Source organism: Rana temporaria, chromosome 6 (assembly GCF_905171775.1).
Source record: "Rana temporaria chromosome 6, aRanTem1.1, whole genome shotgun sequence".
Classification (NCBI taxonomy): Eukaryota; Metazoa; Chordata; class Amphibia; order Anura; family Ranidae; genus Rana; species Rana temporaria.
This window is the reverse complement of record NC_053494.1, coordinates 1,589,194-1,605,661: the sequence shown is the minus strand read 5'-3', so window position 1 is coordinate 1,605,661 and position 16,468 is coordinate 1,589,194. Positions and strand designations below refer to the sequence as shown.

General features: G+C 46.1%; 2 protein-coding genes across 2 annotated transcripts; both read left to right on the top strand.

The window, feature by feature from the left end:
* The first annotated feature begins 9,867 nt into the window (after window positions 1-9,867).
* LOC120942744 (taste receptor type 2 member 40-like) lies at window positions 9,868-10,797 on the top strand. The gene has a single exon (XM_040355669.1). The coding sequence runs from the start codon at window positions 9,868-9,870 to the stop codon at window positions 10,795-10,797; it is 930 nt and encodes a 309-aa protein (XP_040211603.1).
* Window positions 10,798-12,781: 1,984 nt separating this feature from the next.
* Window positions 12,782-13,696, top strand: LOC120942743 (taste receptor type 2 member 143-like). Its single transcript, XM_040355668.1, has one exon. It carries the CDS (start codon window positions 12,782-12,784, stop codon window positions 13,694-13,696), a length of 915 nt encoding a protein of 304 aa, XP_040211602.1.
* The last annotated feature ends 2,772 nt before the right edge of the window (window positions 13,697-16,468 follow it).

Sequence of the window (16,468 nt, the reverse complement as noted above, 5' to 3'; positions counted from 1 at the left end):
AGTGAGATTTGAAAAAAGCCTGTTCCTGTCAGCGGTTGTTTCTGTCAGCGGTTTTTCTGGCTCCCCCTCAGCTTCCAGAAAGACTAGTAGGAAGGGGGTAGTCTTATATGGCGAGTATATCCCAAAACCAAAAAATTTCCTGGAAAATTAGGGGGTCGTCTTATACGCCCAGTCGTCTTATACGCCGGCAAATACGGTAACATAAAAATGCACACTTCCTTCGAAGAAGTGAGATAAGGCATATAAAATACAATCGAGCCAGCCGGCTCTTCGATTCAGCAGCCCGTATCTTCCGTGTCTGGCGCACAATGCGGTGACGTCAGAACGTCATTTCTCCCAACGTTTCGTCACTAGAGGGATGTGGTCACGTGCGCATATTGATCTACTATAATTAGAGATCACGTCCATCTGGTAAGCGGCAGTGTTATTGTTTGGTGGAGGCACTATCCTGGCAGGACTATTGGATTCATTGAACACTGGGGATATTTAGGTTTATATGGACACTTTGCATACATTTTTATTATATTCACATTTTTTATCTTTGACGCTTTGTTAATGGTATTCCTAAGGGTTTTTTTTGGTTTGTTCACACGGACTGCTATGTATTCACTTGATAATTCTCAGGTTTCTACCTAATTTAGGAATTAACCCCTTCTTGTTATCCTATTGAGGTCTCACAGACCTATTTACAGATATAGGCCCGGATTCAGAGAGGACTTACGACGGCGTATCTCCAGATACGCCGTTGTAAGTCCAAATGAGCGCCGTTGTATCTATGCGCTGATTCATATAGGCAGTTACGCCTGAATTTGGCCAAGATACGACCAACGTTAGTCTCCTACGCCGTCGTATCTTGGGTGCATATTTACGCTGGCCGCTAGGGGCGCTTCCGTAGATTTACGCGTCGAATATGCAAATGACCTAGATACGCCGATTCAGAAACGTACTTGCGCCCGTCAAATTTAGCTACGCCGTTTATGTAAGGTATCGGTCCGGCGTAACTTTACCCCTCATAAAGCAGGGGTAAGTCATGTTAAGGTATGGACGTCAGAAACGTCGGAACAGCGTCGTATTTTACGTTGTTTGTGTAAGTCGTACGTGAATGGTGCTGGGCGTATGTTATGTTCATGTCGACAAAGCATTAAGCCGACGTATCTTAGGGAGTATTTGCGACATGACTCTGAGCATGCGCGCGCATGCGCCGTTCGATCGGCCATGCATTTACATGGGGTCACGCTTCATTACAATACAATACGCCCACTGCCTTGCTACTTTGAATTACGCGGGCTTACGCCGGGCAATTTACGATACGCCGACGTTACTTTGGGAGCAAGTGCTTTCTGAATACAGTACTTACCTCTCAATGTTACGTCGGTGTAGCGCATAGGAGATGCGTTACGCACGCTCAAAGATACGACAATGTATCTGAATCGCGGCCATAATTTTTTTCACTCAGTCGGTGTTTCATAATTTTAATTGATATTTATCTAGCACTATATTATCACTAGTGTCACATTTTAGCTTACAACAGCGCAGCTCTTCCCTTGACCATCAACTGTCTAAAACAAAAAAATCTCATATAGGTCAAAAAAACACAAGCCAACGTGTTTCAGGGTTCCAAGGGTTTCTCAACATCTGGACTCAGTTGGGGTAAAAATATCAAATAAAGTTTTTTCCTATGATTCCTACACAGCTCTTGTGTTTCAGACAGTGTTCAGCTCCCATGCATGTAAACAAGTGCATTAAGTCCTGATGAAGGAACCTCGGAAAATGTTTGCTTGTCATTTCTTGACCTATTTGAACAAAGAAATTGTGTTTTTAGACTCATCTTTGGTATATTCGGTGTTGTACTAACTCTATTTTAAATTTCTGAATGTTTCACATTCAATTACTCTGTTTGCATAACAGCTACTTAACCGGGGACCCTGTATTCTTCTATAAGTTACCGATAATCAGGGATTTCTTCTCAGAAAATAGATGCAGAAACTCAACCACGACCCTCCGAACCACCAACCCCCCCCCCCCACACACACACACACACACACACTCACCCCCTCCAAACCATCCATCCAAATTTCACTTACAGTGTTAGGCCTCGTACAGACGAGAGAGACCGTTTCCAGCGGATAAATCCTCTGGCGGATTTGGATCTGATGGCTGTACACACCATCAGATCGGAATCCCCGCGGAATACATCCGCGGTGACGTGGCCGCGCCGTCGCCGCGATGATGACGCGCCGACGTGCGCGACCCTGGAAGGTAAATACTTCCACGCATGCGTCGAATCATTACGACGCATGCGAGGGATGGGAGCGGACGGACTGATCCGGTGAGTCTGTACAGACTTAAATAAGTAAATAGTGCAGCGCAAATACAAAAAATCTCTAAATAACAAAATTAGTAACAATTAATAGAAGTCCATATAGTGCACGGTGATAAAGAAGGTGCTCCAAAAAAACAATGGTGACGAATTGTGCAGCAATCTTTCATAAGATCAGTGACCCACAGGAAAGGAATATCCTCCACCAAGGCTATGGATGGCCTCTCACCTCAGCAATTCGACCTGTGGCTAGGTCAAAAAGCATATAACATATCCTCCAAATAGTAGATGGTAACAGCATACAAGAAGTCAGCTCTGTGCGTCCCCAGATGGAGCCAGCAATCAGTAAGACAACTCAGCAATCTCCCAAAACTTATTCCATGGACCGAAAAGGCAACAAAAGAGAAGGACTAGTGCTCTCCGTTTGTAAAAACTTTAATCTAAAACATATTCAGTAAAAATCACTCACATTTGTAGACACTCTCAGCCGAGTGTATAGCAAGCAGCATGTACCGGAGCTCAACGCTTCCGGGATCAATACAGTCAGCGTGTGGGTCTCGTGAGGCAGGCGAACGCGGGTGACGTCGACGTGACTCCTTTCTCCTTTCACTTTTTATTTGAGTCTGTACAGACGACCGGATCAGTTCGCTGGACTGGATTCCAGCGGAAAGATTTCTTAGCATGCTAAGACATTTTTATCCGCCGGGAAATGTCCGCTCGGACGTACACACGACCGGATCTATCGGCTGGAACTAATCCGTGGATCAATCCCAGCGGATAGATCCGATCGTGTGTACAGGGCCTAAGAGTCTTGAAGGGGCATTAAATACCTGGAGTGCATTACGTACAGAGTGCTGAGTTGGGGGGGTGTTACACACAGTGTGCAGAGTTCAGGGGTGTGCTATGTACAGTACATTGTGTAGAGTTAAGGGGTGAACTTTGCCTTCTTCCAAAGCTGCTTACTTCTGCATTCCCTATCCACATCTTACGTTCACCCCTCTTCAGCTCTGGCCTTTGCATGCAACCCCCCTTCCGCTGCCCCATCAAATCCCTCTCTCCTTAGAAGCTCCACCATCTTCTACATGTTTTACTTTTGTTGCTGTGTTAAGTTAAAGCACCCAGCCGGCTCTAGTTCCTCCCCGCACACTGCAGGTGACTTTGCTTCTATCAAGTGCGGGGAAATCATCCAGTAGGGGTTATTAAAATCTGCTCTGCACCCCGGGCACCTTCATTTCTCTTGTCCCCATCCTGCACTCAGTGGGAGCCGTTCAGGCAGTGGCGGCTGGTGATTCAAATTTTTGGGGAGCGCAAACAAATGAAAGAAAAATAACAATTTCAGCCTCACTGTGCCCATCAAACGCAGCTACTGTGCCCATCAATTGAAGCCACTGTGCCCATCAAACGCAGCCACTGTGCCCATCAAACACAGCTACTGTACCCATCAAACGCAGCCACCGTGTCCATCAATTGTTGCCATTGTGCCATGCCATCAATTGTCACCACTGTGCCATGTCATCAATTGTCGCCACTGTGCCCATCAATTGCCACCAGTTTGCCCCCTCAAAAAACACCAGTTTGACCTGTAAAATGCTGGCAGGTGGTCCCCTCAAAAACCACCAAATTGACACCCCCCCCCTGGCACTTACCTTTCTCGGGCCAGCCATCCTCCCTCCACGGAACAAAACAAAACGAAAATGTTTGTTGTGCACATGTCTACAATACATAGATTCATGCAATCCATGAATCTATGTACTGTTGACTTGAGTGACGGTGCAGGAGAGAGAGAGGGGGCGGCACTCCTCCACCCACTATCGACGCACCACCACTGCATTCAGGAGATCACATCTGTGGGAGTTATTGAGAAAAAAGCCATCATAGATAAAAAGCCGGACTTCTTTTTTTGCAAGTGATAGTGATGACTAAGGATGAGCCAAACACCCCCCTGTTTGGTTCACACCAGAACTTGCAAACACAGCAAATGTTCGTGTGAACTTTAGAACCCCGTTAAAGTCTATGGGACTCGAACATTTGAAATCTAAAGTGTTAATTTTAAAGGCTAATATGCAAGTTATTGTCCTAAAAAGTGTTTGGGGACCCGGGTCCTGTCCCAGGAAACATGTATCAATGCAAAAAAAAGTTTTAAAAAAGGTTGTTTTTTCAGGAGAAGTGAATTTAATAATGCTAAAAGTGAAACAATAAAAGTGTAATATTCCTTTAAATTTCGTACCTAAGGGGGGGTGCAAAGTCAGCATGTGAAATATCGCATGTTTCCCGCACTTAGAACTGTCCCTGCACAAAGTGTCATTTCTGAAAGGAAAAAAAGTCTTTTAAAATCGGACTTGCGGCTCTAATGAATTGTCGGCTCTGGCAATTCAGAGCGAATTCATTCATAAAAATAAAAAAATAGCGTGGGGTCCCCGCAAATTCCATTAACAGGCCCTTCAGGTCTGGAATGGATATTAAGGGGAACCCCGCCGTCAATTTTTAAAAAAATTACGTGGGGTTCCCCCCAAATATCATTCCAGACCCTTCAGGTCTGGTGTGGATTTTAAGGGGTTCTCCACCCCAAATTTAAAAAAATGGTGTGGAGTTCCCCCCAAAATCCACACCAGACCCCTTATCCGAGCATGTTAACCTGGCCGGCCGCAGAAAAGAGGGGGGGACAGAGTGCGGCCCCCCCTCTCCTCAACCGTACCATTCCACATGCCCTCAACATGGGGAGGATGTCCCCATGTTGATGGGGACAAGGGTCTCATCCCCACAACCCTTGCCCGGTGGATGTGGGGGTCTGCGGGCGGGGGGCTTATCAGAATCTGGAAGACCCCTTTAACAAAGGGGACCCACAGATCCTGGCCCCCCCTATGTGAATTGGTAATGGGGTACATTATACCCCTACCATTTCACGAAGGAAGTGTAAATAGTTGGAAAAAACACACACACACACACCTAGAACAAAGTCCTTTATTAATAATAAAAAAAAAAATCCAGCGATGAGAAGATCCATCCATCCAGAGCGCAGCCACGCCGACCTCCTCTCTCCGCTGGACACAGCCCAGCGAATGACGCGGCTGAAGCTGTGACATTTCTTATATAGGGGAGGCGGGGCCACCCATCACATGACCCTGCCCCCTCTGACGCACCCTCTGCTACGTCACTGGGGAAGCCCAGCAAGGGGGAAGACTGGGCTTCCCCAGTGACTTAGTAGAGGGTGCGTCAGAGGGAGCGGGGTCACAGCGGAGAGAGGAGGTCAGCGTGGCTGCGCTCTGGATGGATGGATCTTCTCATCACTGGACCAGAGATCACCCGTCGCTGGATACAGACAATGTTGGATGAGGGAGCTGGGACCGAGTAGACACACCGCTGGATTTTTATTCTTTTTTTTATTATTAATAAAGAACTTTTTTCTACGGTGTGTGTGTGTGTGTTTTTTCCAACTATTTACACTTCCTTCGTGAAATGGTAGGGGTACAATGTACCCCATTACCAATTCACATAGGGGGGGGGCAGGATCTGGGGGTCCCCTTTGTTAAAGGGGTCTTCCAGATTCTGATAAGCCCCCCGCCCGCAGACCCCCACCAAGGCCCTTGTCCCCATCAACATGGGGACATCCTCCCCATGTTGAGGGCATGTGGCCTGGTACGGTTCAGGAGAGGGGGGGCGCACTCTGTCCCCCCCTATTTTCTGCGGCCGGCCAGGTTAACGTGCTCGGATAAGGGGTCTGGTGTGAATTTTTGGGGGAACTCCATGCCATTTTTTTTTAAATTTGGGGTGGAGTTCCCCTTAAATACCACACCAGACCTGAAGGGTCTGGAATGGATATTTGGGGGGAACCCCACGTAATTTTTTTTTAAATTGATGGTGGGGTTCCCCTTAATATCCAATCCAGACCTGAAGGGCCTGGTAATGGAATTTGGGGGGACCCCCACGCTATTTTTTTTATGAATGAATTCTCTCTGAATTGCCAGAGCCGACAATTCATTATAGCCGCGAGTCCGGTTTTAAAATACTTTTTTTCCTTTCAGAAATGACACTTTGTGCAGGGACAGTTCTATGTACGGGAAACATGCGCTTTTTCACATGCTAACTTTACACCCCCCCCTAGGTACGAAATTTAAACTAATATTTCACTTTTATTGTTTCACTTTTAGCATTATTAAAATCACTGCTCCCAAAAAAACGGACGTTTTTAAAACTTTTTTTTGCATTGATACATGTCCCCTGGGGCAGGACCCGGGTCCCCAAACACTTTTTAGGACAATAACTTGCATATTAGCCTTTAAAATTAGCACTTTAGATTTCTCCCATAGACTTTAACAGGGTGTTCCGCGGCTTTTCGAATTTCCGCGAACACCCCTAATTGTTCGTTGTTCGCCGAATAGTTCGAGTCGACCATGAGTTCATCCCAAACTCGAAGCTCATCCCTAGTGGTGACTGGTGAGAAGGGAACATGAGGCGCAAGCCATAGGTGGAGGCACTGAGTTCCACCAAGTTCCTGCTGAAAAGAAAAGCCCCATCGATAATGGATTAGCAGTTGCACCCAGGATCCTAAACCCTCCAAACTCCAATAAAAATCCAATTTCTCTGAGCTACTATGCTTATTCAAGAACCTAAAAGCTGGGCAACTATTAAAACACTAACACAAGTAGGAGGCCCCTTTGAAGTCAATATCTGGCAGGCTCTCCAAATAAGCCACTTTATGAGATCTTTAGGACCTGGAACTAATTTTCTTTGTCAGTTAACAACTTTTGAGTCTTACTGTAATGATATAGACCCACTCTCTCTCGAGGGATCTCTAAAATGTATGGAGTACTAAATAAACCCTCAGATGATCCTGAGATACCAGGTATTAATAAATGGGAGAAGGACCTAGATAGGACCTTTACCCCACTCCAACGTAAACAGATTATCTATCTGACTCTAAACACCTCAATCTGTACACGAACCCAAGAATTAAACTACAAGGTTCTGATGCAGTGATACTACACCCCAGTGCGACTTAAAACATTTTGTAGTGAAAACTCGGACAGATGTTGAAGATGTGGAGAAGAAAGCGGGACATTGCTCCATATATTTTGGCTTTGTAAAAAAATGAGATGCTATTGGACGACGATCCTGAGAATCTTACAAAAGTTCTCAAAGTTAAAATTACCCAATGATCCCGCATTCCTCTTGCTCCACTGCTCTCAGATCCCAGTACAGACCTATAGGAAGTCAGCTCTGTGTCATATGGTTAATGCAGCTAAAGCAGGGATCCCCTTACACTGGAGAGATACTAGGCCGCCAACGGTTTTAGATTGGATAAATAGAGTTGGAGATATAGAAGCCACGGAAGACTGAGGGCCAGATTCTCAGAGGAGATGCGACGCCGTATCTCCAGATATGCCGTCGTATCTCTGAGTTGCGCCGTTGTATCTATGCGCCTGATTCTTAGAATCAGTTACGCATAGATTTCCCTTAGATCCGACAGGCGTAAGTCTCTTATGCCGTCGGATCATAACTGCATATTTACGCTGGCCGCTAGGGGCGTGTACGTTGATTTACACGTCGAAATATGTAAATCAGCTAGATACGCGAATTCACGAACGTACGCCCGGCCGACGCAGTACAGTTACGCCATTTATGTTAGGCTTTTCCCGGCGTATAGTTACCCCTGCTATATGGTGGCGTAAGTGCGGCGTACCAATGTTAAGTATGGCCGTCATTCCCGCGACAAAATGTGAAAATTTGTGAGCCAGTCCTCAATTTTTCCGCCGGCAAAAATTCCGATCGGCTGTAGCAATTCCGACGCGCAAAATTACGACGCATGCTCGGAAACAATTTGACGCATGCTCAGGAGCATTGAACGTAATTTTCTTGGCTCGTCGTAGTGTTGTACGTCACCGCGTTCTTGAAGGTCGAAAGTTCAGAGAACTTTTGTGTGACCGTGTGTATGCAAGCCAAGCTTGAGCGTAATTCCATTGGAAAAACCATCCAAGGGCTTTTCCGACGGAAAATCCGATCGTGTGTCCGCAGCACAAGGCTCTTGATGGTGGATCTGAACTAAGCTCTGTAAAAAAAACTGCGACATTATTAAGGCTATGCAGGGCCGCCATCAGGAGGGTACAGGCATTCCACCTGTAAGCTGCCCAATGGTCCCCAGGGGCCTGGATGGCCCCCCTCCCGTTTTTTTTTTTTCATTAAACCTGTAAGGGGCCCGATAATCCCCAGGGCACCTTACAGGCCCGGCCGGCCCCCCTCCCAATTTTTTTGCATTACACTTCCCGCGAGATAATAAGCGGGATAGGGGCCTGGGGACCATCGGGGTCCCCAGGCCCCCTCACGCTTATTATCTTGCATCAGGAGAGAAGAGATTAAACTTGTTTTTTTTTTTGTCAGCACCCCCACCCCACGGTTCTACAAAGTCCACTGGGAACACCAAGGGAAAAACCTAGAACCTGCTTGGTAAGTTTATTTTTTTCCCCCTACACACGAGAGATTTTACCGACAGGAAAACTGAGATGGAGCGTTGGTCGGGAATCCCGGCCATGTGCAGCACCAGACTTACCATTGGGCTTGACTGTGCTCAAGCCCATGGGCCCCCGTCCAATAGGGGGCCTCGGGCCCAATCGCGGCATTCCCCCTATTCACGGCAACTTCCTACAGCAATTTTGCAGCAACCCCCTCCTGCAATTTCGCGGCAAGCCCCGGTTGCGGCAATTTCGGCACTCCCTTCAACAACTTTGGCGGATGGATGTAATTCTTTCTCAGCAGCCCCCCGCTCAACATCTTTGATGCTCCAGGGGCCCCCTTCACTGCAGCTGTGTAAGGGGCCCCAAAAATACTGAAGGCAGCCCTGGGAAGAGCTAAGAAGAAGTCTGTCCAGCAGCTGCCCTCCGTTCAACAACTTTGATCGACCGGCCGGCGGATCCCCCCGCTCAACAAGTATGATTGGTCAGCGCACTGCCCCCCCGCTCAACAACTTTGATAGGACAGTCGATCCAGCCCCAGCACACACCCCCATCAACAACTATGATCGGCTGGCGGTAACAACCCACCCCCCCTTCTTCTCTGCTCCAGGGGGCTCCTTCGATTATTAAGCCCAGGGGCCTCCACCACCCTAAGTCCTGCCCTGGCCGTGTGTATGCTCCATCACAGTTTTTCACATAGGGAAACTGCCGGGAAAAAGACCGCCGGGAATCCCGGTGAAAAAAAAAAAAGCTGGTTCTCTTTTTTTTCTGCCATGGAGCATACACACGACCGGTCGTGTACGAGGCATAAGAAACCTGTTCTGAGCTCTCTGGCATGTACCACAAATGTCTGGGTCTGGAGAAAACACTGAGTGTGCCAAACAAATTTTCTGTGAAGAAAGGTTTGAAAAAAAACGCCCTTTGTTTGAATATCTCTGCCATGCAACGAGTCAAAACATCCATCTGATATCCCCGTGTTATTAGAAAAACAGGAAACCAAAGCAAATAGATGATTTGCATCTGTCATCCTCCAATAAGGAATACCTTGGTGCTCACAGAACACAAAGCCATTAACGCTGCCTAGGAGAACAAGTCCTCAGAATGTCTTCTGCAATGTTGGTCCTCCTGATCACTCTCGGTGTCCTACAACTCGGGATAGGAACTTCTTTGAACAGTTGCATTCTGGTATTCAGCTTCAAAAACCTAAAGAACGGGCTCAGTGTCCATCTGACCAATCTGATCTACTCTGTCAAGGGGCTGGTGAACATCTTCTTGCTGTTGGTCCTGACCGCAGAAAACGTACTTCATATACTTTGGCCCAATGTATTGTTGATCAGGGAAGCACATTTAATGATGACCTTTCTAAAGCTGAGCCCGATTTATTACAACTATTGGCTCACCTGCTGGCTCTGTGCTCACTATTGTCTCAGCATCTCCAACTTCACTCATAAGCTCTTGGTTGGGTTTAAAGCAGTCCTCTCGTCTTTCCTGCCTCAGGTTCTTCTATTATCAGCAATCCTCTCATTTGTTATGAGTGTTCTGTCTCTCTGGGAAAATCACACTTTATCCCACCCTTCTACAAACAGTACCCAGGATGCCCCATCCATCTCTGCCGTCTTCCTTATGCCCAAAGCATGCATAGTGGTGGCCAAGATTCTGGGCTGTTGTCTGCCCTTGAATCTCGCTCTGGTCTCCACTGGAGTCACAACGTCATCCCTTATAAGACATATGAAGAAAATGAAACAGAACTTCTCTGGAAATAAAGGTCCCAACCTCCAAGTCCTGATCAACACAACGAGAACAATGATCATGTTTCTCACTCTCTCTGTCATCTCTTTTTTTCTTGGAATCTTCTTTCTCTCGGAAATCTCTTTATACGACACGATGATCGTCATCCTTCTCTTAATCATGCCTTTTCCTTTACTTGAAGCTGCTATCATCATCCAGGCCGTTCCTAAACTGAGGAAGATGATAGTGGGAACGGTCTGCTCTGGGACAAGGTGGCTCATCGAGAGTGAAAACTCCACCTAGTGGAGAAAAACCTCTTTATTACAATGTGTGTGTTTCTCTAGTTTATGTCACTCAAATGTTTTTTTCTTTTTTTCCTTCTAGATAAATTATCTAATGTATATAGGCTGCAATTGCTGACTCCCCTTTCTAAAAGTACAATCACGTTCCTGGCTGAAGAGCCTGACATGATGAGGAAAGCCTCTGACTTGGAGCTCCTGATAGAGTAGACAAGTAGAACAGAAGTTCAGAGTGGCACAAATGTCTGAGGGTCTTTCTAGCCACAGGGCTGGACAGGATCTCCCGGGCAGGCAGCAGATGGTCGTCAGTGAATCATAGCGAGCAGAGATGCCAGGTAGCAGCTGATGAACAGTAGACAGGAGCAGGCTGACACTGGTGACAGCAAGCAGGTGAACCGCAGGCAGATGGAGACCAGGTACCAGTTGATAGCAGGAAGATGTAGAACCGGTACCAATGGATAGCAGGAAGATGGAGAACAGGTACCAGTGGATAGCAGGCAGATGGAGAACCGGTACCAGTGGATAGCAGGAAGATGGAGAACAGGTACCAGTGGATAGCAGGAAGATGGAGAACCGGTACCAGTGGATAGCAGGAAGATGGAGAACTGGTACCAGTGAATAGCAGGCAGATGGAGAACAGGTACCAGTGGATAGCAGGAAGATGGAGAACTGGTACCAGTGAATAGCAGGCAGATGGAGAACAGGTACCAGTGGATAGCAGGAAGATTGAGAACCGGTACCAGTGGATAGCAGGCAGATGGAGAACAGGTACCAATGGATAGCAGGAAGATGGAGAACCGGTACCAGTGGATAGCAGGCAGATGGAGAACAGGTACCAGTGGATAGCAGGCCGATGGAGAACAGGTACCAGTGGATAGCAGGCAGATGGAGAACAGGTAACAGTGGATAGCAGGCAGATGGAGAACAGGTACCAGTGGATAGCAGGCAGATGGAGAACAGGTACCAGTGGATAGCAGGAAGATGGAGAACCGGTACCAGTGGATAGCAGGAAGATGGAGAACCGGTACCAGTGAATAGCAGGCAGATGGAGAACAGGTACCAGTGGATAGCAGGCAGATGGAGAACAGGTACCAGTGGATAGCAGGAAGATAGAGAATCGGTACCAGTGGATAGCAGGCAGATGGAGAACAGGTACCAATGGATAGCAGGAAGATGGAGAACTGGTACCAGTGAATAGCAGGTAGATGGAGAACAGGTACCAGTGGATAGCAGGAAGATGGAGAACTGGTACCAGTGAATAGCAGGCAGATGGAGAACAAGTACCAGTGGATAGCAGGAAGATGGAGAATAGGTACCAGTGAATATCAGGCAGATGGAGAACTAGTCGAGAGAATTTAGTCTTCACACCCCACAGCACAGGGGTTAAATAGGCAGCTTGGTGCCATTCTTGGGGCTGGGCATTCACAGAAGCGCCACAATGCCTGCCTACGGGTGTGCTGGTGCCCACAAGCATGCCAATGTGTGAATGCACGCTGTCTACGGGTCAGAATACATCTGTGAGCTGGTGCATGCACACGAGAACTGGCTGCATGGGTGATGGTTCCCTGACAAGTCAACTAAAAAGTAAACTTACATTCGCCACGACTGCAAATTTCAACTTTGCAGGATTTGTCCCCAACCCATGGTAGCAGCCAATCTGGGAACCTCATTCTTATTGCTTATGGATATTTATGAGTAATGCCTCCCCAGATCGTTGATCCAAGGGGTATCCAATAGAAAGGGTTTTATTTTCTGCTCTCTCAGGATTAGCTGGTGGTTTTATTTATTTTTTTATTTTATTTTTTTTGCTTATTGGTTGAACTCCATGAAAAAGTATATTTTTTCACTTTGTAAATCTTATGTATACTATGTAAATCTTATGTATACCAGTAGCCAGGAGACCATATTTGCATTGGTCCGACCATGCATAAAACATTGTGTAGAGGGATAATTGTTGTAGAGAGAGAGAGGAAGACAGCCAGAGGGAAATGTCATCACTGAAAGCACTTCTGTCGATCGGCACCTTTACAGAAGGAGCAATCGCAATTATTTTGAATTCAGTTATTGTTGCAATCAATGGTAAAAGAGTGAAAACTGGTTTGAAGTGGAACCTGCCTGAGCTCAGCCAGCTGGTCATGGGAATAGTGAACATCACTATGCGTTGTTCTACGGCGTCTCAGATATTATTCAGCATTTATTGGCCCTCAAGCTGTTCCTCCATTAAAGAACTTTGCTCCACACTCGCCTTTCTACATCAATTCCACATGTGCTTCAGCTTTTGGCTCACCGCCTGTCTCTGTGCCTACTACTGCACCGCCATCACCAACTCCAACCACCGGCTCTTCCAATGGATAAAGAGGACCCTCTCATCCCACCTGCCTTCTCTGCTCCTCCTCTCAGGGTTGGGGTCACTGCTTCTAACTTTTCCATTGGCCTTCCAGTTCCAAATCATCCCTCAACAGATATATTCAGGAAATAGCACCTTCATAGAATATGCGTTGTCCTATAATCTTCTTTGGGTAGCCATAACAAGTATTTTTGACTGTTTTTTGCCTTTTTTCTTTATTTTTCTCTCAATGATCACCACAGTTTTCTCACTCATAAGACACATCCGGAAAATGAAACATAACCAGTCTGGATATGCCCGTCCAAAGCTCCAGGCTCACACCAGTGCTATAAGGACCATGCTCCTCTTCCTTACACTGTCAACAGTGTTTTATGTATCCGAGACCCTTCTCTACATAGAACATTCATTTGCTGATCCCACCATTTACATTAAGTTGTTGACAGTCACAATTTTTCCAACGTTGGAGGCCACCATCATTATCCAGGCTAACCCCCAGCTCCGGAAAATCATCTCAAAATGGTTCTGCAGGGTGAAATCTCAGGAAAACGGTTCTTAGAGCCGGGTTACACATAGGAAAGAGTTGGCGCTTGCACCAGCCACAATGTATGTCCATTAACTAAAACAAGAAGTAAAACATTGGGGGAATAGTGGGAGAAGGGAATATTTAAAAACATGCGACTATGATAAGTCCATACAGTCCATAGTAAAAGCACACATTGAAGGCAGCCCAGTGAAGGAGAGAAGCGAGTCTTGGGATAGCTGAGGGAGAAGCACAAAGGCACCACTCTAAGCGTAGTAAATTGATTTTAATGAGCAATATAGGTGTACATACTCACAAGAGTAGGATTGTGACAGGCATGTCAGACAGAGGTTTGTCAAAGTGTCCGGGAAGGTAGCCTATCCGGTGATTGTGCCGGTGATGTTCCTGGGACATCAGACACACAGGGAGCCGGGTGGATGATGTCAGTTCTGGGTTAGCGGTGGGTCGGGAGGAAGACGATACTTCCGGGTTGTCTCGTGGACCAATGGGCATAGGTGACGTGTTTTCAGAGCATGCGCTCCTTCATCAGGCCACCGCTAACCCGGAACTGATGTCATCCACCCGTGTGTCTGAAGTCCTGGAAAAGTCGGCAATCACAGGTGCAACCAGCTCCACCAGCGCAAAGCCTATGGATCGACTCCCTTCGAGGACACTTTGACAAACCTCTGTCTGACATGCCTGCTGTCACAATCCTACTCTTGTGAGTATGTACACCTATATTGCTCATTAAAATCAATCCATTTACTACGCTTAGAGTGGCGCCCTTTGTTCTTCTCCCTCAGCTACCCTTAGAGCTGGGTTGGTGTTGGTTATTATTAATAAGAGCTATCAACAATTCTTTTGGCATATCATAGCCAACAGAGATGCCAACATGGGGATCGTAAGCTTTCCAGCGTAATATGTAGTCAAAATAAGTGTAACATTTGTTGGGTAGAGTAATAAATCATTGAGTGTTATATCATACAGATGAGTAAGAAGGAAGGAGCGCCCGGCGTCTGGAATAATGCAACTCTTGGGTGAACGAATACAATCGTTTATTGAAAGTGAAATAACGTAAAGATCGATCCAACATATTTCTGGCATATTGCCTCCTCCTTTTTCCGGGGCTGTTGGTACGTGCCACCGGAGATGGGTAGTACCAGGATTTTTGGTGAGGGCAAATGCCAACTTGCATAATGCAGAGGCAAAAGGAGTTGCCTTATTCCAGACACCCGGCACTCCTTCCTTCTTACTCAATAATTGTATTTACTGAAGAGACGTCTCCATCGTACCAGTAAGGTAGCAGCCCAAACCTCCAAAGGGAAATCACCACCACCACACCAAAATTACGACTAGTGACTGTAAATCAGTCCAGCGTGGTCTCTAGCTCAAATTAGTCATATTGTAACATCAGAACACGCGAGGATTGTCTCATACCAAAATAATTTTAATAATCATACTAATTTTCATTGTTTCCATATATTTTTGAATTTTCATTTCATAAATCAAGATGCCTCATTTTTCTTTCACTTTCCATCCAAAGGTTGTTTGTGGTAAAGAGAATTACCGTATATACTCGAGTATAAGCCGAGGTTTTCGGAACATTTTTTTTGTGCTGAAAATGCCCCTCTCAGCTTTTAATCGAGTCACCTTTTTGCGCCTGATCTCCCGGATTTGGGGACACAGTACCAGCCGGCCGTAGGTCCCCTGGACCCCAAACTTGGCACACATATAGCCACACTCTTCCTCTACAAGTGTGCAAAGTTTGTTGTCCAGGGGACATACGGCTTGGGAGCACCAATTTTTCAAAGTCCAACAGCCCCGGAAAAAGAAGGAGGCAATATCCCAGAAATATGTTGGATCGATCTTTACGTTATTTCACTTTCAATAAACGATTGTATTCGTTCACCCAAGAGTTGCATTATTCCAGACGCCGGGCGCTCCTTCCTTCCTCTACAAGTGTGCAAAGTTTGTTGTCCGGGGGACATACGGCTTGGGAGCACCAATTTTTCAAAGTCGGGCACCCCTTCTATATACTCCCATGTTAAACGTAAGTCTAGTCATGGACACAGTGAGGCATGGGCACAGTGAGGCAAAGTGAGACACAGTGAGGCATGCAGATGGACACCCTAGGCTTATACTTGAGTCAATACGTTTTCCCAGTTTTTGTGGTAAAATTGGGTGCCCCGGTTTATACTCGAGTATATACGGGTATATAAATTGTGGCAAATTATCACTTATCTTTTCCTTTCCAATTTTCCATGTTGACTTGTTCTTTCGGTCAAGTTGCCATTTTAACCACTTGCCGACTGCCTCACGTAGATTTACATCGGCATATATAGAAGTATAAACTAAGAAAAAAATTGCTTTTTTTAAATAAATTGGATATTTATTATAGCAAAAAGTAAAAAAATATTGATTTTTTTTCAAAATTTTCGCTCTATTTTTGTTTATAGCACAAAAAATAAAAACTGCATTGGTGATCAAATACCACCAAAAGAAAGCTCTATTTGGGGGGAAAAAAAGGAGACATGTCGCACGACCGCGCAATTGTCAGTTAAAGCGACGCAGTGCCGAATCACAAAAAGTGCTCTGGTCTTCGGCCAGTCAAATGGTTAACATTTTATTTTAAAAAAGTAGACATTGGATGGAAGACGTTTGGTTATGTTTATGTTTTTGTTTGATGCAAATCTAACATTCATTAGTATCCTGGAAACCAAGGCCACTTAGGCGGCAACCATGCAAATACCTAGACGAGCCTCACAGACAACTTGCACCATACTCACCATACTCAGAGGTTCACCTGTC

Excerpts from the sequence above, each read along its gene's own strand:
- LOC120942744 (XM_040355669.1), top strand. The coding sequence starts at position 9,868 with ATGTCTTCTGCAATGTTGGTCCTCCTGATCACTCTCGGTGTCCTACAA.
- LOC120942743 (XM_040355668.1), top strand. The coding sequence starts at position 12,782 with ATGTCATCACTGAAAGCACTTCTGTCGATCGGCACCTTTACAGAAGGA.